The sequence below is a fragment of the Palaemon carinicauda genome, chromosome 6 (assembly GCF_036898095.1).
Source record: "Palaemon carinicauda isolate YSFRI2023 chromosome 6, ASM3689809v2, whole genome shotgun sequence".
NCBI lineage: Eukaryota > Metazoa > Arthropoda > Malacostraca > Decapoda > Palaemonidae > Palaemon > Palaemon carinicauda.
This window is the reverse complement of record NC_090730.1, coordinates 154720768-154743593: the sequence shown is the minus strand read 5'-3', so window position 1 is coordinate 154743593 and position 22826 is coordinate 154720768. Positions and strand designations below refer to the sequence as shown.

The window sequence follows — 22826 nt, the reverse complement described above, 5'->3', positions numbered from 1 at the left end:
GCGGCTCGAACCTTTCTGACATAAGGAATCTTAGTACCACGTCTAAATTCCAACCTGGTGTGGCCAAACGACGCTCCTTCGAGGTCTCAAAAGACTTAAGGAGGTCCCGTAGATCTTTGTTGTTGGAAAGATCTAAGCCTCTGTGACGGAAGACTGCTGCCAACATGCTTCTGTAACCCTTGATCGTGGGAGCTGAAAGAGATCTTTCCTTCCTCAGGTATAAAAGGAAGTCAGCTATTTGAGTTACAGAGGTACTGGTTGAGGATACTGATACCGACTTGCACCAGCTTCGGAAGACTTCCCACTTCGACTGGTAGACTCTAAGAGTGGATGTCCTCCTTGCTCTAGCAATCGCCCTGGCTGCCTCCTTCGAAAAGCCTCTAGCTCTCGAGAGTCTTTCGATAGTCTGAAGGCAGTCAGACGAAGAGCGTGGAGGCTTGGGTGTACCTTCTTTACGTGTGGCTGACGTAGAAGGTCCACTCTTAGTGGAAGAGTTCTGGGAACGTCCACCAGCCATTGCAGTACCTCGGTGAACCATTCTCTCGCGGGCCAGAGGGGAGCAACCAACGTCAACCTTGTCCCTTCGTGAGAGGCGAACTTCTGCAGTACCTTGTTGACAATCTTGAACGGGGGGAATGCATAAAGGTCTAGATGGGACCAATCCAGTAGAAAAGCATCTATATGAACTGCTGCTGGGTCCGGGATTGGCGAGCAATAATTTGGGAGCCTCTTGGTCATTAAGGTTGCAAAGAGATCTATGGTAGGTTGGCCCCATGTGGCCCAAAGTCTCTTGCATACATTCTTGTGAAGGGTCCATTCTGTTGGGATGATTTGACCCTTCCGACTGAGGCGGTCCGCCATGACATTCATGTTGCCTTGAATGAACCTCGTTACTAGAGACAGGTTTAGATCTCTTGACCAGGTGAGGAGGTCCCTTGCGATCTCGTACAACTTCATAGAATGGGTCCCTCCTTGCTTGGAGATGTACGCTAAGGCCGTGGTGTTGTCGGAGTTCACCTCCACCACCTTGCCTAGAAGGAGGGACTTGAAGCTTTTCAAGGCCAGATGAACTGCCAGTAGCTCCTTGCAGTTGATATGTAACGCTCTTTGCTCCGAGTTCCAGGTGCCCGAGCATTCCCGACCGTCTAATGTCGCACCCCAGCCCGTGTCCGATGCGTCCGAGAAGAGAACGTGGTTGGGGGTCTGAACAGTCAGGGGCAGACCCTCTCTGAGGTTGATGTTGTCCTTCCACCAGGTCAGTGATGACTTCATCTTCTCGGAAATAGGGATCGAGACCGCTTCTAGCGTCTTGTCCTTTCTCCAGTGAACAGCCAGGTGAAATTGAAGGGGACGGAGGTGCAGTCTCCCTAACGCAATGAACTGGTCCAGTGATGAAAGCGTCCCTATCAGACTCATCCACTGTCTGACTGAACATCGGTCCTTCATTAGCATGTTCTGGATGCATCCTTGGGCTTGACTTATTCTGGGGGCCGACGGAAAAGCCCGAAAAGCTTGACTGTGAATCTCCATCCCTAGGTACACTATAGTTTGGGATGGGACCAGTTGGGACTTTTCCATATTGACCAGGAGACCCAATTCCTTGGTCAGATCTAGAGTCCACTTTAGATTCTCCAGACAGCGATGACTGGATGAAGCTCTTAAAAGCCAGTCGTCCAAATAGAGGGAGGCTCTGATGTCTGCTAAATGCAGGAATTTGGCAATATTCCTCATCAGTTTCGTAAAGACAAGAGGCGCCGTGCTTAGGCCAAAGCACAGGGCTTGAAATTGGTAGACAACCTTCCCGTAAACGAACCTTAGAAAAGGTTGGGAATCTGGGTGGATGGGGACGTGAAAGTAAGCGTCCTTGAGGTCTAAAGAGACCATCCAGTCTTCCTTCCTGACCGCTGCTAGAACAGACTTTGTCATCTCCATGGCGAACGTCTGCTTTGTGACAAAGACATTCAGAGCACTGACGTCTAGCACCGGTCTCCACCCTCCTGTCTTCTTTACCACTAAGAAGAGACGGTTGTAGAAGCCCGGGGATTGATGGTCCCGGACTTTGACTACCGCTCCCTTTTCCAGTAAGAGAGACACCTCTTGCTTCAACGCTAGTCTCTTGTCCTCCTCTCTGTACCTGGGAGAGAGGTCGATGGGAGTCGTTGCTAGAGGGGGCTTGCGCAAGAATGGGATCTTGTACCCATCTCTGAGCAACTTCACAGATTGTGCATCTGCGCCCCTGTTCTCCCAGGACTGCCAGTAGTTCTTGAGTCTGGCTCCCACTGCTGTCTGAAGAAGGTGGCAGTCAGACTCTGCCTCTAAAGGACTTGGTACCTTTCTTCTTGCTCCCCGTTTCCCTTCGGCACGAGCACCTCCTCTGCTGGTGGCTCTGCCACGAAAGGGCGGAATAAATCTTGACGCTGGAGTATCCATCCTGGGTCTAGACACGGTAGGCAAAGGGGTGGCTTTGCGTGCGGATGACGCAACCAGGTCATGCGTGTCTTTTTGAATCAAGGAGGCAGCAATCTCCTTGATCAACTCCTCTGGGAAAAGGCACTTCGAGAGAGGAGCAAACATAAGCTCCGATTTCTGACATTGTGTTACTCCAGCTGACAAGAAGGAGCAAAGGTTTTCCCGTTTCTTAAGGACCCCGGAAACGAACGAAGCCGCAAGCTCACTGGAACCGTCCCGTATGGCCTTGTCCATGCAGGACATAATGAGCATGGAAGTTTCCTTGTCAGAAGGGGAGGTCTTCCTGCTCAACGCTCCCAAACACCAATCCAAAAAGTTAAACACTTCGAATGCTCTGAACACTCCTTTCATCAGATGATCTAAATCTGAAGGAGTCCAACAAATCTTGGAGCGTCTCATGGCCAGCCTGCGGGGAGAGTCTACTAGACTTGAGAAGTCGCCCTGGGCAGAGGCAGGAACTCCCAAGCCGAGAACTTCTCCCGTGGCATACCAGACGCTCGATCTGGAAGCGAGTTTCGCAGGGGGAAACAAGAATGCTGTCTTCCCAAGGTGCTTTTTGGACTGCATCCAATCTCCCAACACCCTTAAAGCTCTCTTGGACGAGCGGGCGAGGACGAGCTTCGTAAAGGCAGGCGCGGATGACTGCGTGCCTAAAGCGAACTCAGATGGAGGTGAGCGTGGGGCCGCAGAAACAAACTGATCGGGATACATATCCTTGAACAGTGCAAGTACTTTCCTAAAGTCCAAGGAGGGAGGCGTGGTCTTGGGTTCGTCGATGTCCGTGTGCGGGTCGTCAAGGTGTGCAGCATCGTCATCATCGGAGAGTCCATCGTCTGAATGCTGAGGAGGAAGCGGCAAAAGAGTAGGCATTGGCTGGTCAGCTGAGTCCGGCAGCACGGGTGCATGCGTGACTGCACTGGACGCAACGTCATGGAACTGTTGGCCAGTCTGTGAGCTGGCAACAACCATAGCTGCGCGGGGGCGCAAAGCGTCTACTCCTGACTGTCTAGTCTGCTGTGGGCGAGTAGGGGTAACCACAGTGGGTTGCGGAGGTTGACGCACCGCGTCAAAACAAAACAACTTAGGTTGTTGTTGTTGTAACTCGCGAACGTCAACTGAGGGTTCCGTGCGTCGGCGAACGTCAACATGCGGCTGGCAGTGTACAGTGCGCATGGGTGGCGGGACTCTCACAGCTGGAGTGCGGGAGAAGGTAGCCTCAGCGTCAACTGGACGCACAACCGTGGTAGGTTGTAGGCTAACGGGTGCAGCGTCAACCTTCTCCGCACGAAAGTCCTGCATTAAAGATGACAACTGTGTCTGCATGGTCTGCAGCAAAGCCCACTTAGGGTCTACAGTAGCAGGTGCGGCAACAGACGGTGTTACTGCCTGTTGCGGTACCGCTTTGCCTCTCTTAGGAGGTGTGCAGTCATCGGAAGACTGCAGCGAGTCCGAACTGACCCAGTGGCTACAACTGGGCCGTTGGACTTGCGCGGAAGGGACCTTGCGTTTGAGAGGTCGTGAGACCTTGGTCCATTGTTTCTTCCGAGAAACATCTTCCGCAGACGAGGAATAAATGGGCTCTCTCGTCTTCTTGTGGGTGGGGCAATCTTGGCAAGATACGTCCGAAACCACGGAGGGAACGTCTGTCCGCTGATTAAAGCCTGTCGAACCCTTTGGTCGTACGACATTGCTTCTCCCCTGGGCTTGGGAGCTTGCAAGAGGTCCCGGACTGGGAGGACGACAGGCACGAACAGACGCACCCTCAAGCGCAACACTAACACTTTCCACAACACTACCACTCACTTTGTCACTACCCACTGCACTCTTACCCTTCAACTCCTTGACGTCTGCCATGAGTTGATTACGGTCACTCGCCAATGACTCGACTCTCTCACCCAGAGCCTGGATGGCACGCATCATATCCGCCATCGAAGGTTGTTGAGTGCTAGAAGGGGGATCAGGAGCAACCACTACAGGGGAAGGAATAGGTTGTGGGGCATGGGGAGAGGAAAAATCAACGGAGCGAGATGAACTTCTCCTGACTCTATCTCTCTCTAGCCTACGTGAATATTTCAGGAATTCGAGAAAATCGAATTCCGAAAGCCCAACGCATTCCTCACATCGATCTTCCAATTGACAGGTTTTACCCCGACAATTGGAACAAATGGTGTGCGGATCGATAGAGGCCTTCGGAAGACGCCTTGAACAGTCCCTAGCACTACACTTTCTGTATTTAGGGACTTGAGAAGGGTCAGCCATCTTGAATTAGTCAAAGGGGAATTCAAAATCTATCCAAGTCGTCAACAAATAATCCAAAATTCAATCAAAGAATGCAAGGAAGTATTGAAGATAACCTCTGCAAAGCGAAAGCTAATAACTAGAAATGAGTACTTCACCAAAATCTGTGAAAACCAATCCAGTAAGCAACAGCGTATTTAGTAGGTCTTGCCGGGGGCACGACAGAGAGAAAATTGGTTCTGTGTTTACATGGAGTACTTGAGTACCTGCTCGACAGATGGCGCTGTTGATGTACACCCCCACCTGTATAGCGATCGCTGGCGTATTTTGTCCTTAGGTTTTTCTGTCGGGCAGCAGAGCTGACAGCTTATATGATCACCGGCTAAGTTTAATATTGAAAACTATGTTTTCAACGAACAAACGAGAGCTCAGTCTGAAGACGAATTTGAGAGAGTTACGTATGAAGTCGAGGGACTTAGTTCTTTTCAGGTGGGTCAAATTTAATTTTGATTTTTAAACCACTTCTAGATCTAGCGCCGCTTAGATTTATATATCAAACGAAACCTTAGACTTCCCTCTTTTTAGTGAAAGTACTTAAATTTGATAACTTGCAGGTGGAGCCATTGTATAGAATTACCGATTTCTTAGTAACTTTGTTTCATTAACAAATACTATTTGAGACATGAAATAGCTTTTTCCTAGCCAAAAAGTAATAAACTGAATTTCCTAAATTCCATACCAGAGTTTATGAGTTGCACTCCTTGAGTTATTTATCAGCATTTATTTTTACATAATGGTCTCAAAAGTTTAACAGTGTATTATTATTACTATCATTATTATTAATAGCCAAGCTACAATCCTAGTTGGAAACGCAAGATGCTATAAGCCCAGGGGAAAATAAATTATTCTAAAAACATTAAAATATTTATGTCATATATAAAATATAGAAAGAATTATGTCAGCTTCTTCAGCATAAAAACATTTGCTGCAAGATTGAACATTTAAAGTTCTACTAATTCAACTACCCGATTAGGAAGATCATGCCATAACTTGGTCACAGCTGGAATAAAACTTCTAGAATACTGTGTAGTACTAAGCCTCATGATGGAGAAGGCCTGACTATTTGAATTAACTGCATGCCTAGTATTACGAACAGGATGGAACTGTCCAGGAAGATCTGAATGTAAAGGATGGTCAGAATTATGAAAAATCTTATGCAACATGCTTAATGAACTAATTGAACAACGGTGCTAAAGATTAATATCTAGATCAGGCATAAGAAATTTAATAGACCGTAAGTTTCTGTCCAACAAATTAAGATGGGAATCAGCAGCTGAAGACTAGACAGGAGAACAATACTCGAAAGAAAGTACAGTAGAATGAAAGAATTAAAATACTACTTCAGAATAGATTGATCACCGAAAATTTTAAAAGATTTAGGGTTGATACCAAATAAGAATATGGAAAAAGGATGATAATGAATAAGAAGGGGACTAAAATGAACAATACAAATGTGTGAATAACACAAATAAAAATTAATAGACACGGGGGGGATGGAGAAAGTTATTAGCTCTTAGCAATATATGAAATGATCAAATATAGTTAGAAATATACAATAAAAGGGAATAAGAATAATGCAGAATAAGAAGGGGAATCAGTATAATGTGAATATACGGGATAAATTACACTAAAATGAACAATAAAAACCTATAACAGAAATAGAAATGAATTAGAAAAGAAGGTAGATTTGCAAAAACCTTTTAGCCTTTGGGCCATCATTCCCTTTACCTGAAACATGATTCTACAGCAGCCTATTCTATGGAGTGGTGAAGTATTGGAGGAAAGTTTAAGAATTTTGTATAGTGCTTCTATTTTAGTGGCTGCGATTACGTGATTTTTTACCATATCTATTTTTATAATGGCATCAGTTCAACAGTGTATGGTAAAATCATCAGATAAAAAGGTTTTACTGTACTAATTCTTAAAACTATACACAGTATAAACCTTGTAGAAAGTATATCTACACTTCCTATTCATAAATAAGTAGACTAGGCTACCCAAAAGTTATGCAAAACCATCCTAAATTAGGTGGGTTACTCACCACAAATCATAACATTTTTATTTAGTATATGCAAGGCTAAGAAATCATTCTCATAACACACTAATAAGGAAAAATAATTGATAAGATTATAATTATTTGTGTGGGCTAGACGAATATGCAATAGATTTTTTGTTCCAATCAGGACCGTATAACTATTAGATATATATCATGTTACATGACTTAGTAAATAATGAAACCTCTCATCTTTTCACAACTCAGCTGATATATATTTACCTGTGCACTGTTGACATCCGGACATCTTTAATCCGATGTGCCACCTTATCCAGACGTATTTTACGATCAAAAGACGGGGTGTATGTATGATAGCGGCCACTTGTATGAATGATTACGGATAACTTAGAATATGGCAGTGTAAGCGGGGTCGCAGGCCGTTAGATAAGTAGGTGGGGAGACGGCTTTTAGGTTAGGTAGGGGGGGGGGGAAAGTTTATGGATTGTTGATGTTCCACTTTTAATTCCCATGGGAGGAACTGGCCGCTGATATACAAAGGCTCCCATAAGACGATGTTCTTGTAATAAAATTGTCAACTTTATCGGCATCATTATAGTTTTATCACAGGAAAAGCTTTACTAATAAAGAAATGGAATTTTATGGAGCCTTTGTATATCAGCGGCCAGTTCCTCCCATGGGAATTAAAAATGGAACATCAACAATCCATAAACTTTCCCCCCCCCCTACCTAACCTAAAAGCCGTCTCCCCACCTACTTATCTAACGGCCTGCGACCCCGCTTACACTGCCATATTCTAAGTTATCCGTAATCATTCATACAAGTGGCCGCTATCATACATACACCCCGTCTATTGATCGTAAAATACGTCTGGATAAGGTGGCACATCGGATTAAAGATGTCCGGATGTCAACAGTGCACAGGTAAATATATATCAGCTGAGTTGTGAAAAGACGAGAGGTTTCATTATTCACTAAGTCATGTAACATGATATATATATCTAATAGTTATACGGTCCTGATTGAAACGAAAAACCTATTGCATATTAATCTAGCCCATAGCCTTGTTTGATTGAATGTAAAGCCTACCATAGTTTAGGATACGTAACTTTTATAATATTCCTACATAAATTTACCCTAAGACTTATGTGAAAACTAGGACAGTGTTAAACTTACGTTATTATAACCAGCTTAAAATTTAATTAAAGAATGGGTAATTTTTTATTGTAATGTCCCTATTACGTTATAACGAAACCAAAACAAACTGACACCACCGGCTGAAAACAACAGTATGTTATTTTTATTCAATCTCAATACCTAACCTGGTTAAACTTATTTCATAAAGCTACTGGGGTATCATAATTGGACTCATTGCTATTAAAACCAATGGTAATAAAGCAAAATGTTGTAAGAAATTCCTTACCACAACAACGATCAGCTGAGTGCTAAGATGGACGAAATTTGACTATGATTGCGTAAATAAATTGTCATATACTATTATTGGTTCTTTTAAAAATACATTCTAGTAAATTCGTGTATGGTGTTATCCGAGAATATAATTATATTTCAAGTGATATATTACTATGGACTAAATTTTTGGTAAGGTCAAAACATCAGGGTTATATTATGTTACTGATTCAGAATTAATTCTATAATTAGGAAAAAGCTCATATCTTAGTATGTATTATACATATGTATAATTATATAAGAATATTTTTAATAGGAAATAAGTTTGGTTAGTTTAAATAAGAACCATTTTCATGTTTCCACTGCAGATTTTCCTGCATTCGAATCCTCTTTATGTCCCTGGCTTTGATTGATAAAAAATAATAAATTTTTTAACACTTATGCAATATGGTGATAATTACTTGATGAATATATTATCTATTTGATAGAATAGTTAGTTATGTTCCCATTTAGATTGAAAATAAACTTTGAAAATATCACACCATTAAATAATAATTGCACACCTGGTACCTGTGTTCGAATGGCTCATCGGTCTCTGACCGTCCAACTGTTGCCGTAAACTGGCACGGCCGTCGAAAGGGCACTATTTTTGGACCTAAAATATTGCAAAAATGCCTCAGTTCGGAAATTTAAAGGCCGACAGTGGTCTTAAATCACTTAATGACTACCTGGGTGACCGGAGCTACATTGAAGGGTGAGAAATAACAAGAATAATACAGTTTTTAATAGACACCTGCAGTGCCTGAAAATCGCCATGTGTTTACCTTTTCCCGTTCTACATTTCTATCCTGCAGATTAACTATTGTGATGGCTTTACATTAATTGATTTTAACAGGAACGGTGCTTCTGTAGACATAGTTAGCCATAGGTTTTGAAAAAGAATCCTGTAATTTACCATGAAGTTAGTCCAAGGAAACTTGCCGACTATTTTATAAACCAACGTGTGCAGTCCTTTATTAAGGTTATTTTTTCATTATAAATCGTTATAATTTGTATGTGATGATCTACTAAACCTTAGAGACCTCTGCTATAAATAAGTGATCAAAAAGAAAAGTAATATGCTTTACAGATATGATCTACCGGTACCCTCTGAAGTCCTCATACAAGCGTACGGCATGCTATTTAGAAGTGAAAGTTTTTGTCTGGGTAAAATTAAACTACAGTGTAATAAACTGTTTCTAGAAAAACTACATATTTGATACTAGTTTCCAGCCAAATTCACGGAACTTATATTTTTCCTACTCGTTATTCTATTTTATCCATTTACTGACTGTTGAGGCAAGAGTCTCCCATTTAAATTTTCGTACCCTCCCCCTAATGAAAACAATCATAAGGATCATAGGTTTCCTTTGTGAAATTTAGTAAATCAGGAAAAAGAGGTTTTCGGCAATAATAATGGTCAGAAATGCATAATAAGCACAAGGCAACTAGCTGGAAAGATATGAGACTCGTACAATGGCTGGAAATTAAAGTACAGTATCGTAATTAGGTAATAATTCAATGGAGAGCCCAACCCAGCCATTACCACTTGCCAGTACATAAGAGATTGACGTGTTTCTTTTTCGGGAGGGAAACGACCCCACGGCTGAGCAAAACCTTAATATTTCGGTGATGGTTCGATAGTGTCATTGGTTTTTGCTCCGCTGTGCGCTCGCGTTAAAAGATAAACATCAACCTCCTATGTACTGGCAAGCGTAATGTCTTGGAGGACTATATCGATATTTTACCCATGCTTGTATGATTCACATCATGTTGCAATTTTAAGTTCAGCCCCGTCCGCACACAAGTCACGGATAGCTCCTGCTTAGTTTCAAAATTTCCCGATAGATAGAGACCGTGTCTTCCCAGGGTATGAAGCGTTTGTACTATTAATGCTGTTCTATTATATACATTCTTACCTCGGTTAAATGTGTAGTTGGTTGGGACACGTCCTGTGCAGTTGCATTTAATACTGCTGTAATAGTTATGAAATTTTAGGTATGGTAAAGGTCATTATACTGCATTAGTCGTTGAAGCCACGGCCAAATCACACGATTGTAAAATTTGTTAAGATTTTAGTTCATTGGGACACGTCCTGGAGTTATGCCGAAAATTAATTTTTTCTATTTAGAACCAGAGGTAAGGGTCGGCAACATTTAATTAAGATGTTTAGGAGGATTAAGCCAGTGTCAATCAGCTCACCTGAACTAACCTTTCTTTTCCGCGCGCTTGTAGGCCTGCTTTTTTTGGCCGCTTGATATAGAATTTTGAACCCCTCCTCTCTTACACATGAGATTAACCTGGGCCAGGTTGGCCATTCCAACGCTAACCTCCTTGATGGACAGATGCATGGCCTATAATTTTTCTTTGAGTGATGTTGAATTTATTGCTCGTGTTGATCATCTTGAGGCCTTGAGGACAATTGTGTATTATTGGAAGTGCAGGAACTGCAGTTGTCGGCCTTGAGGACAATTGTGTACTATTGGAAGTGCAGGAACTGCGATTGTCATAAAAAAATTCACTTAAAATTAATCCAGAGTAATATTTTTATTTTAGTGTGGTTAAGATACAATTTAGTGTGTTGCACATTACTCCTATTGTATAGGAGAGAAATTTATTAGTGATTTCTTTATCGTAATGTAAGAATTTATTTTGTATTTTATTAGTTTGTGACCTGTTAAGGGGGTCCGGGGCTTGCTGCCGGTGTAACGGTCTGGTTTTCCCCCCGTCCGAAATTCCCCCCGGGGGAAATATGGCCCAGGATATATATCCCCCCGGGGGAACTTTGTCCCAGGATAATATTCCCCCCTCTGGGCCAAGATTCCCCCTCTGCTTGGTGGAGTAACCATTATTTTTTTTTTTTTTTTTTTACCATGGAAATCAAATTCAATGGGATTTCATAGAAAAGCTGCACAAATTGCAAGACAATGAAAGGTTACATTTAGGCAATAAATTGAGGTCACAATATATTGGTTGGATAAAAAAGGACAATGAATTTTAAACGTGCTGCTCAGTTTCTTGGTGAATCCATGTCAAACCCCATGCAATATTGCTTAGAAAACAAGCTTGCTGATTTCGAAGGATGTAAGGGAACAATCAAATTCTTTAGTATATATATCCTCAATTCAAGAAATTTGTACAGACGTAACTTTAAATCTCCAAATGCAACGAAAAAAAAATGCCTGTTTGTTTAAAAAATTTACGATGAAGGCTGATATTGGGATAGTCCAAGTGGTTGTGACCTGGGAAGGGGGTCCGGGGGCTTGCCCCCGGCTAGGGGCTGTGACCTGGGAAGGGGGTCCGGGGGCTTGCCCCCGGCTAGGGGTTGTGACCTGGGAACTACTAGGTTAGGTTAGGTGGGTTTGTTAGGTTCTGTACCCTTTTACAAATCTCAAATGTGTTAAATGATCATGATTGGCCTATGTTCAGCCACTTACATGATCCATATGTTTTACCAACTGGTTATCTTGTTCTTATTTAGCATTTCTGACCATTATTATTGCTGTAAATCACTCGTTTATGACATTTCCCCACCCTAAAAACTCCGGTTTCCCACTCGGTTCCCCCATAATCTCTGGTAACACAACTGAATTGGTATCATCTCCTTTCTCATCCATAGTGCTTCTTAGCATCAAGTGTACTTTTTATTTCGTGCTGGACAGTACGAAAGAAGAGTAAGGTTTTCACAATATATATATATATATATATATATATATATATATATATATAGATAATATATTTCCTAATATTTTGTCAAACTTACCGTTGATTATTTAATTCATGAAAATAGTTTCTCTGTAAGGGAGGGTGGGGGGAGAAATAGCCTAGGGGGGGAAAAATATCCTAGGGCTGAAATTCCCCCCGGGGGAATAACAGCCCGGGCTGCTTTTCCCGGGGGGGAAATCGATCCTAGGCTATTTTTCCCGGGGGGAATTTCAGTCAGGGGGGAAAAATTTCCTGCTACACCGGCTAGGGCCTGTGACCTGGGAACTATTAGGTTAGGCAGCTTTGTGAGGTTCTGTGGCCTTTTACAAATCTGTGACCTGGGAACGGGTCCCGACCCTGGGTCTTGCCCCCGGCTAGTTGTTGTGACTTGGGAACTACTAGGTTAGGTTAGGTGGGCTTGTTAGGTTCTGTGGCTTTTTACAAATCTAGCTAGGGGTTGTGACCTATGAATTACTGTACTACGGTAGGTGGGTCTGTTAGGTTCTGTGGCCTTTTGTAAATCTCGCTACGGGTTGTGACCCTGTTTTTTCCCTGTTGGAGCCCCTGGGCTTATAGCATCTTGCTTTTCCAACTAGGGTTGTAGCTTGGATAGTAATAATAATAATAATAATAATAACTACTAGGTTAGGTGGGTTTGTAAGGTTCTGAGGCTTTTTACAAATCTGGTTAGGGGTTGTTACCTTGGAACTATAGTATTAGGTTAGGTGGGTCAGGTAGCTTCTATGGCCTATTACAAATCTCAAAAGTATTAAATAATCACATTTTATCCTGTTTAAGCACGCCCAAAGCCCCAGGCTCCTACCTGTGTCCTTTAAGTATTCCTAGTTTGTAGAATGTTTGGACAAACGAGGGAAATTTCAGTTATTTAATATCATATGAAATGCCAAGCACAAAACTAAGGTTTTCTGTGTTCCAACTCGTTTCTTGTTGGCTATTCTCGCAAGTTTCCGACATTCATGCGCTGAGTGGTCCTAGCATGTAGAATGTTGAGACGAGCATTTGCAAAACTAGTGAATTCATTAATATTTCATTCAGTTATAATTCAAGTAAAAAAAAATAAAAACGGTTTCTGACTATGTTTACTTTTTTCTGGTGATCCAAACCCTGTCCTAATAAATGTTATTACCTTCCGCCAAAGTATCGTTTTCCGATTACCATCACCTAATGCTAATAGGGGGAACTCCATCTGGGAATCTGGTTTTTGGATGGGATGAAATGAAAACTAACAAATTACCGAAGATAATAACAGCATAAAACAAGAAAAATGACAGTAAATGGTTGTTCATGCAAAAATAGAAGGGTAAACAACACTTCCTAACCAACTGCTGCAGTTACCTCTCAAGCACCATTCTAGGCCCGTTTTCTTTCATCTCCGATTCCTATCAAATGCAAACTTCTCTAAATAAGGATTTACGAATTTGTTGGTTAATGAACTAACGCTAATTATTCACTTACTGGTTTTTGCTCCTCTGTGGGTCACTTAGTTCGCAATTTGAAATATCGTTGCGTCTTTTCTGGCAAGTGATACATATTGCCTGATCGTCAAGTGGAAGATTATTTTACCATACAAAAATTTTGTGATCCAACTCCCTACAGACTACCCGACAGCCATATCCTTACCTTAGACTGACTTTATGAAGTGACTAGCTTAGGCGGAGGCTAATTCTGCAATGACTTGCCTTATTAGTCTGAGTTTGAGTTATCAGAATTGGCTGTAAACACAAGGGCTAAAGTTTAGATCCGAAATATCACTAGACCACAAAACTAGCCATGTAATTACTCAAACTCAAAATTCATTGGACTCGCTTCATAGTTGCTTCTTTCTGCCATTACTGTGAAACTTCCAGTAATGTCAATCACTCACCTCTATGTAAAATACAATTATGCACGGCTTGGAACACTTTCTGATGGTAGATCAAACTTTCTACGTTCGTAGTTAAAAGTACGGTACAGTAGTCTAATAGCTTTGTCTGGAGTATGTTCAGGTGAGTGAAATCTTATTCTGGACAAAAGTAACAGGTTTTATCCATTGTTATCAATTATATTTTCTTTAAAATTACACAACGCATTCATATTTTTTCAAATTTATCTTCAGGTGAGCAATTCCATTTGTAGTGACACTTTCTTTGCTAACAAGCTAACAAACCATTTATTGATAGTTAAACCTTTTGTCCTCAGAGGACGTACTGGTACGTTCTTGCAAAACACTGTTTACATTTTTTTGATAACTTTATGAGAAACTTCAGGCATTTTCCAAAAGAATGAGACCAACGTGACCTCTATGACAAAAATTAAGACTGATATCCGGTGTTTCACAGGGTAGTGTTCTTGGCCCATTACTTTTCATACAATATACACATGACATGTGGTTTGGCCTAGAAAACAAGCTTGTTGCATATGCAGGTGATGCTACTCTCTTTGCATCAATTCCATCCCCTGAATGTAGATCCAGGGTTGGTGAATCCCTTAATAGAGATTTAGCTAAAATTAGTGCATGGTGCAAATTATGGGCTATGAAGTTGATTCCTAACAAAACTCAAAGTCTGATTGCAAGTAGGTCAAGGACGGTGGCTCCCCAACATCCGGATCTCAGTATTGATAATGTTTCTTTAAATTTGTATGACTTTTAAAATTTTAGGTATGATTCTCGACAGCAAATTTACTTTTGAGAAACACATTAGGTCTGTGTCTTCTTCAATTGCACAAAAAATTGGCTTATTGAGAAAGTCTTTTAAGATTTTCGGTGATCAATCTATTCTGAAGAAGTGTTTTAATTCATTTATTCTACCTTGTTTTGAGTATTATTCTCCTGTCTGGTGTTCAGCTGCTGATTCTCATCTTAATTTGTTGGACAGAAATTTATGGTCTATTAAATTTCTTGTTCCTGATCTAGATATTAATCTTTGGCACTGTCGTTCAATTAGTTCATTATGCATGTTGCATAAGATTTTTCATAACTCGGACCATCCTTTACATTCAGATCTCCTTGGACAATATCCTGTTCGTAATACTAGGCAGGCAGTTAATTCTAATAGCCAGGCCTTCTCCATCATGAGGCTCAATACTACACAGTATTCTAGAAGTTTTATTCCAGCTGTTACCAAGTTGTGGAATGATCTTCCTAATCGGGTAGTTGAATTAGTAGAACTTCAAAAGTTCAAAGTTGGAGCAAATGTTTTTATGTTGACCAGGCTGACATGAGTTTTTATTGCTTATATTTGATGTGGTGAAACACTGGGGAATTTACAACCACATATGATAACTTTCTTTAAATTGTAAACCCTCGTGCACCAGCTTTGCACGAGGCCAAGTTACAGAAGAACTGAGAAACAAACTTACTCGAGACATCTGCCGTTAACCTTTGATTCAAACTATATTTCCTGCACCGATTCTTTTGGGGGTGATGCCACACGGGTTCACAAAGACCCAATTAAAAAGTTTGACATATATTTAATATTTAAAGTACACAAACAAAAATCATCAGAGTTACGTTAAAGAGTGAACATTAACATACAGTACCACAAACGAACAAAATTTACGTTACTTGATAAAAATTAAACAAATATCTAACGGGGTTACAGAGTATTCTTATAAGAACATTGCTGCAACAATGTGATGGTTCGCGAGGTGGTGATGGTGGTCGGATTCAGGAGAATATCTTCTAAGTACTTGCCTTTTGGAGTCCGCTGGTAGAAACCCGCCCGCGTCACATTTCCACCCTGGAAGAGAACTCGGGAGGAGTACAATGTTGTCACATTTACAAATTTGCAAGGGTTACGTAACAAACATCAAGTGATTTAATTGTAACCCAACATACAAAAAAAAAGGGGTTTCGTCCAGAAGGCAAGTTTAAATTACTGGCGTGTGCCCTTACAATAATCAAACAATATATATAATCTCCACAGGAAGAAGTTTGACAACAATGGGATAATACGTTATCTTATCTGATCTAGATGGATACAATTTGCAAGAAAGGTAGCTTATTACTTTAAATGTTATTATACTAATTCATACAAACTCATTGATATAGTTAATATAATAAAACTACTTCTGTGGAGCAAAATAATCACATTTAAACATATATTCATAGAAACTGGGAAATACCTTAGAAAACAAATACTCGTAAAACTAAGAATATTTTTATTCATGGGGAATAAATGTCAATTTTTGACATATGACGTATCTGTTTTTGACGTTGTTAATAGTTTATATAGGACATATATGTTTTGACGCTGTTACTGTTTTTAGAATGGTTTATTGTTAATTTATTCTCATTTATTTATTTCCTTATTTCCTTTCCTCACTGGGTTATTTTTCCCTGTTGGAGCCCTTAGGCTTATAGCATCTTGCTTGTCCAACTAGGGTTATAGCTTGGTTAGTAATAATAATAATGATAGAGCAATTTTAAAAAATATATATAGCAAAATGTGCTAGAAATTTAACCTTACCTTGGGGGTAAAAGGGTCAACGACATGGGTGGTTTTAATAAATTCTTGTTCAAAAAGTTATTTAAAAATAAGAGAAGAAAAGTATTTTTAGTAACGCTATAATCATTGCGTAAACGCATACAATAACAATAGCAACCGAACAGAAACAGCTGTTTGCTTATGAATAATCAAAGAAGATAGCAGCTGTAGTGTTTGTTTCAATTATCGTATGATAGTACACATTTATGTACTTGGTACAAAGCCAAGTAACATAAGATGGACATATTTTCACTTTGATTAAAAGCCTACCCATGTTTGCTGTGAAGAAAAAAAAAAAAAAACAAGAAAAAATACTTGCAGATATATACAAGCTGTAGGTGAAGGTGAGAAAACATTGTTTTTAGGCACTATTCTCTTTGGAGAAACATATAAGGTCTGTGTCTTCTTCAATTTCACAAAAAATAGGCTTATTGAGAAAGTCTCAAGATTTTCGGTGATCAATCTATTCTGAAGAAGTGTTTTAATTCTTTCATTCTACCTTGTTTTGAGTATTGTTCTCCTGTCTGGTCTTCAGCTGCTGATTCTCATCTTAATTTGTTGGACAGAAACTTACGGTCTATTAAATTTCTTATTCCTGATCTAGATATTAATCTCTGGCACCGTCGTTCAATTAGTTCATTATGCATGTTGCATAAGATTTTTCACAACTCTGACCATCCTTTACATTCAGATCTCCCTGGACAATTCTATCCTGTTCGTAATACTAGGCAGGCAGTTAATTCTAATAGCCAGGCCTTCTCCATCACGAGGCTCAATACTACGCAGTACTCTAGAAGTTTTATTCCAGCTGTGACCAAGTTGTGGAATGATCTTCCTAATCAGGTGGTTGAATCAGTAGAACTTCAAAAGTTCAAAGTTGGAGCAAATGCTTTTTTGTTGACCAGGGGGACATAGTCTTTTTATAGTTTATTTATGACATATTTGTTTTTGATGTTGTTGATAGTTTATTATATGACATGTCTGTTTTGACGTTGTTTCTTATTTTAGAATGATTTATTGTTAATTTGTTCTCTTCATTTATTTATTTCCTTATTTCCTTTCCTCACTGGGCTATTTTTCCCTGTTGGAGCCCCTGGGCTTATAGCATCTTGCTTTTCCAACTAGGGTTATAGCTTGGATAGTAATAATAATAATAATAATAATAATGGAGTTGGAGGAAACAAAATGAAAAATTGATGGGAACTTTATCTGTGTAAATCATATAATCTAATATAAATGCTGAATTTAGAAGATACTGTAATGTGACAGTGTCTGGAAACCAAAAAAATAGATTTATTAGCGTCAAAATTAGTCTTCTAAACTCGCATGATACGTGAGTATAGGGTAAATATTTTTCAAACCAAGTAAATCATCGCTTCGAGATTAAGACTTGAAATTTTCTTTGAAATTTAGTAATGCTTTGAATGAGGTAATTGAATGTTTTGAGTCTTTCAAAGTTACAGACAGAAAGGTTCTCAAAATTGCAGCGTAAACGACCTAAAGAGTGTTAACCTAAATGACCCTCTGCCTTTAGTGATCATGCCCTAAATGACCTGCTCCCGTTCGTAGCTGTGTTCATCTTCTAATACTACCAAAACCTTTCTACTTTATTGAGTATATTTATCTATATGTTGGTACGATACATTAACACTTGAGTACAGTACTGTATCTATTTACTGGCTTTTGTTCTGCCGTAGCTCACAATTTATCATCTCACTGTTCCTGTGTTCTGGCTAGCGGAACATGTTTCGCTCCGCGCATTAGTGTGGTGGGCTAGTATTTTGGTTATTTTAATTATCTACATAGTAAATCACTTCGTTCAAACTGGTTTATACTTGGGCTTGGCTCTTTAGGCTCTCGATTTAACATTGTTTCACTGCTGGTTTGTTCTTGCAGGCGGTACATTGATGTGCTGCACGTGCCAGCTATAGGGCTTAGTGTTTTTTAATTATTTATTAATCACTTAGTTCAAATTGGATTTTTACTCAACCTAGGCTCACTTCGTTTGCAAAGTTCAAACTAATTTTTGCTCATTCTTGGCTCACTTTGCTTGCGATTTAACTATTTCACTGCCCCTCTGTGTTCTAACAGGCAGTACAAAATAAATCACATTTCTATTAAAGTACAGTAGGCCTACATGAAAATCTCCAATTTACAAGAGCAAGTGTAGTAATTTGAATTTTTCTAACGACATATAGAAACCTGAGTCCTACAAGTTACACCCCTTTTAAACCACGCCAAAAGTCCTAGGTTTTAGGTCAAAGTGGGAGCTTAGTGTCCTGTCAGGTAGGTAGGGCTTACCCACCACCTTACAGCTGACTACTGCTACTGCATTGGAGTTTTAACAGATGTGTATAGCTTCGCCATAAGCATACTGTACTCTGATTAAATGACTGGTTTGTATAGTTAGGAAAAATGTTACTTTTAAGTAATCGTGATTTCGTAGAATGATTAGGCTAATTTTGTTACTGTTGCAGTATAAAGACATTTAACGTAATTTCATTGTTTTTTTGCAGCCATGCTCCTACCCAAGCTGATGTTTCTGTATATGAAGGCATTGGGAAAGCCCCATCTGCAAGTTTCCCACATGCCCTTCGATGGTACAATCACATAACTTCTTTTGGAGCTGAAAAGTCTAAGTTCCCAGGAGAGAAAACGGCTTTGTCTAATAGTGCTCCTGCCGCTGCTGCTGACGACGACGATGATGATGACGTTGATCTCTTTGGGTCTGATGATGAAGAGGAGGTAAGCAAGTTTTTTTAAATCCCCATTTTGGCTGGGAGATGGGAAGGTGCCCTTTAATTAGATTTACATCTTTGAAAGATGGCTATTGAAGCTGTCATCCCAGAATTCTGAAATATATTTGCCATGATGCATAACTTTGCATGTGAATTTATAAATGATAATGTGCTAGATAGTATCTGAGATTATGACTTAATGTACATAGCTTCTTTTTTTTTAGCATTTGCTTTTGATTGTAATGTATACTACTACAGGATGCTGATGCTGCTCGCGTTAGGGAAGAGCGCCTAGCAGCTTACGCTGCTAAGAAAAGTGCCAAACCCGGTCCAATTGCCAAGTCGCAGATTATGTTGGATGTTAAGCCTTGGGATGACGAAACTGACATGAAAGTTATGGAAGAACACGTCCGTACAGTTACCATGGATGGTCTTGTTTGGGGAGCAAGTAAGTACAGTAACTAAATTTCACAAAATGCCGAAGTTTTACCATTTACTAGTTGCTTTTGATATAGCCAAATGTGATTCGTTCTCTACAAGATCAGATGTGTTGTGGAGGCTTACAATTAATGTAGAAAGTATCATGATTTTCCCATATTTTTTTCTATTTTACGTATGCAATACCTTGTCTGCCAAAATACAGAAAATGTTCAGCTTACAAAAGAGGGTATATGTACAACATTGACTTTATATCATACATTTAATTAACACTTTCAAGGGACATAAGATATCTTTGTATACTGTATGCAACTTATCTCATTTACTAAGACCAAGTAGTTGTCGTAGATATCTTTGTATACTGTATGCAACTTATCTCATTTACGAAGACCAAGTAGTTGTTGTGGTAGAAAACTATTCATAATACAAAACGATTGCCAGACAGCATAGGGTAAGAATCCGGGGTTTGGTTATGTCCTTGAACTGTTGTGATACAGTGACATTTGATTCCTGGATATTAACTCCCCTAATTAGACTGAGAATGATGGCGATTAAGTGGCAATTTTGACTAGGTTAGAAATCGTGCCACAGAGGTTGTAAAAGATGTAGGAACCTAAATACCAATTGCAGATGAGGACTTACTTGGTGAGATCGCTGTCTTACATATCGGCGAGTTTTACCCAACTTCCTCACTCAACCGGTGACCCAATTGATATCTTTATTCCCACAGTTATCCCTACATTAAGGGGTTGATTGCCTTATGCGCCCTCTAATAGAATCAGGCATGGATTTGGTAGTTTTTTTTATGATCTCATGTCCTTGCATCCATCAATCACAGTTATTGGTCTAGGGCCTAACCTTTGACTAAATAGTTCAGATATTGACAGTGGGCTTATCTATTTTGCTGAAAAGCAAGACTGCAGCTGTCCTTTTAGTTGTCTTCTTATGATTGGACATATGGTGGTAGTATTCTTATGGCCCTACCACGGGGCGAGGGTTAATTCAAATGAAATCACCTGGAGTGGGTGGGAAACACTACTTGAAAGACAATGGTCTCACCAAGTAAATTGTAAAATGCAGTTACTATTTAGGGTCTGTATTATTTTAGCATCTGGTGGTATGATTTATAGTTACCTTGCTTTTCATTTAAAGTCTAGGGTTTGATACCAATGTAAGTTAATTTATATATGTATGTGTTGAGATGAGTATTGTCAGTTTTTGAAAGCTCTGATTGCTTGGGTAATTTTTTTTGTCTTATTCTGACTAGACTTGCTTGGGTTTCTAATTATTGATTAATGTCTGTGGAGAAGATGATTTAAGAGACATAGATTGAATGTGCATCTTCAAAAATAGTAATATAAAACTTATAATCTTTAGAGATTTACCTCTCGTTTAATGTGATATGCTCCTGTTTAGGACAGATAGTCTAGTATTGCTTGTTTTCCGTTGTGTAGAAAAATTCCTTTTATTCTATTACTGTAATTGCAGTAATCAAGTAAAGCAATTGTAATGCTATCTTGTTTTTCAGGTAAGCTTCAACCCCTGGCTTTTGGCATCATGAAACTAAGCATACTTTGCACTGTAGAAGATGCTAAGGTATCTGTGGATGACCTTACAGAAAAAATAGAAGCTTTCGAAGATTACGTTCAGTCAGTAGATGTTGCGGCATTCAACAAAGTCTAAGTTTCTAACTGTAGGGGCTTCCACTTGTTAACGTTTGCGTTAAAAAAAAATAATGAAAAAAAATATTTTTATTAAAGTGTCCTATCTTAGAAATGTGTTTTCTTTATCCTTATGTTTGTCATTTTCCCAGTAGAGTACAGTATGTGACAGTCAAAAACAGTTGTAATTTAGTAAATGTTATCTGAAAGTTGTTTTTTATATTAGAAATTCTTCCTAGTGCTATTGCTGTGTTATACTGCACAAGTACAATACTAAGGTACAAGCTGTCCTCGTAGGTTTTTTTTCCAACATTTTCTTCAATGGAGTTAGTAGTGAAATCAGTTTCTGCCTGTTTCCATCAAATGTAGGTCTTTGTTTATTCCTCTTTTTCTTAATTTCCTTGGTCTTACATTATTTGATTTGCTACTTTACCACTTGGTATGTACTAATATAACAGACCAAGTTTTTATCCTTTCTCATTTCCAGTTCATTTCAATCTTTTGAGATGGGTGTTTTCTTGTCATGGTACATCACATCTTTTTTTTATGGGTCTACTGTAGTTATTTTATAAATTTTTACATTTTAGAGTTTCTCCTTTTGAAAATCATGCACTATTTGTTCCCATGCAGGTGAAACTTCCGAATCATTTATATGGGTTTACTATAAGTTATTTTGCTACAACCAGAAAGATAAAAGTTCAGAACTGGCAACCATGAATTGTTACCAGGCAACTCTCGCTCTAATGCCTCCTAGATTCTGACCCACTACTAATCGTTGTCATCCCAGATAGATTTCCTCCCACACTACAATCACGACTATGCTGGGCTTTTTCCCTTTTCAGGGCATTATCTTTCTGTGATTTGTGAGATGAGTGTTTTTTTCTAGGTAGTATGCAGACTTGCCCCTACCTTGAAAGTCGCCCATGTGGAACCTTCATGAGTCGGGTCGAGGTAGAGCTGCACGCTTTATGCCCAAACTGCAGTGTTCGTTTTACTTTGTGTGTGTTGCAGGAGGCGCCTGTACTCAGAGTGGGAAAAAATATCGTATCGGTTGCAAAAAGAAAGCTATTCCACGTCTTCGTCTGTTGAGTGGAAGAAGTGGTAGCTTCTCCATGCAATGCACTCTCTCTCCCCCTAATCCTCCTTTGCCAGAGCTCCCTGTGACCCTGGTAACCAAAGATGATGGCCATAATATCGGTAATTTTCAGATTAGTGAAACATTTTTATATCATCGGTTATTCTGCATAAATGGGTGTGAAAGTGCAAGACGTGCGTATCGTCACTTCCTTCTTTGTTCAGCCTTCACCTGGGAGTATCTTCAGTGAAGGAACCCTTCTGCAATTAAGAAAATGAGTAGTCTATTCAGAGAAAATTTTCTTGACATTGAGGCTGACATATCGACCTTGTCACTTTACTAACCAGTCTTATTGTCGTATATGGTGTGTGTGTGTGTGTGTTTTTTTTTTTTTTTTTTTTTTTTTTTTTTTTTTTTTTTTTTTTTTTTTTTTTTTTTTGTGGAATAAATGATCTAGAGCTAGACATCCACCTTAGGAGGACTCCCCATATAAATGACT

At 39.6% G+C, this 22826-nt stretch overlaps 2 protein-coding genes across 2 annotated transcripts in view; one reads left to right on the top strand and one right to left on the bottom strand.

Annotated features, from left to right (window-relative positions):
* Positions 1 to 8355, bottom strand: part of ND-75 (NADH dehydrogenase (ubiquinone) 75 kDa subunit) — an 85674-nt gene extending 77319 nt beyond the window's left edge. Inside the window, exon 1 of the mRNA XM_068375595.1 lies at positions 8201 to 8355. The gene's annotated coding sequence lies outside the window, so the exon portion shown is untranslated. The remainder of the gene's footprint in view (positions 1 to 8200) is intronic.
* Positions 8356 to 8765: 410 nt separating this feature from the next.
* On the top strand, positions 8766 to 21367 carry LOC137642751 (elongation factor 1-beta'-like). Its single transcript, XM_068375594.1, has 4 exons — positions 8766 to 8938; positions 18932 to 19160; positions 19412 to 19601; positions 21120 to 21367. Exons 1-4 carry the CDS (start codon positions 8856 to 8858, stop codon positions 21272 to 21274), a joined length of 657 nt encoding a protein of 218 aa, XP_068231695.1. The 5' UTR covers positions 8766 to 8855; the 3' UTR covers positions 21275 to 21367.
* The last annotated feature ends 1459 nt before the right edge of the window (positions 21368 to 22826 follow it).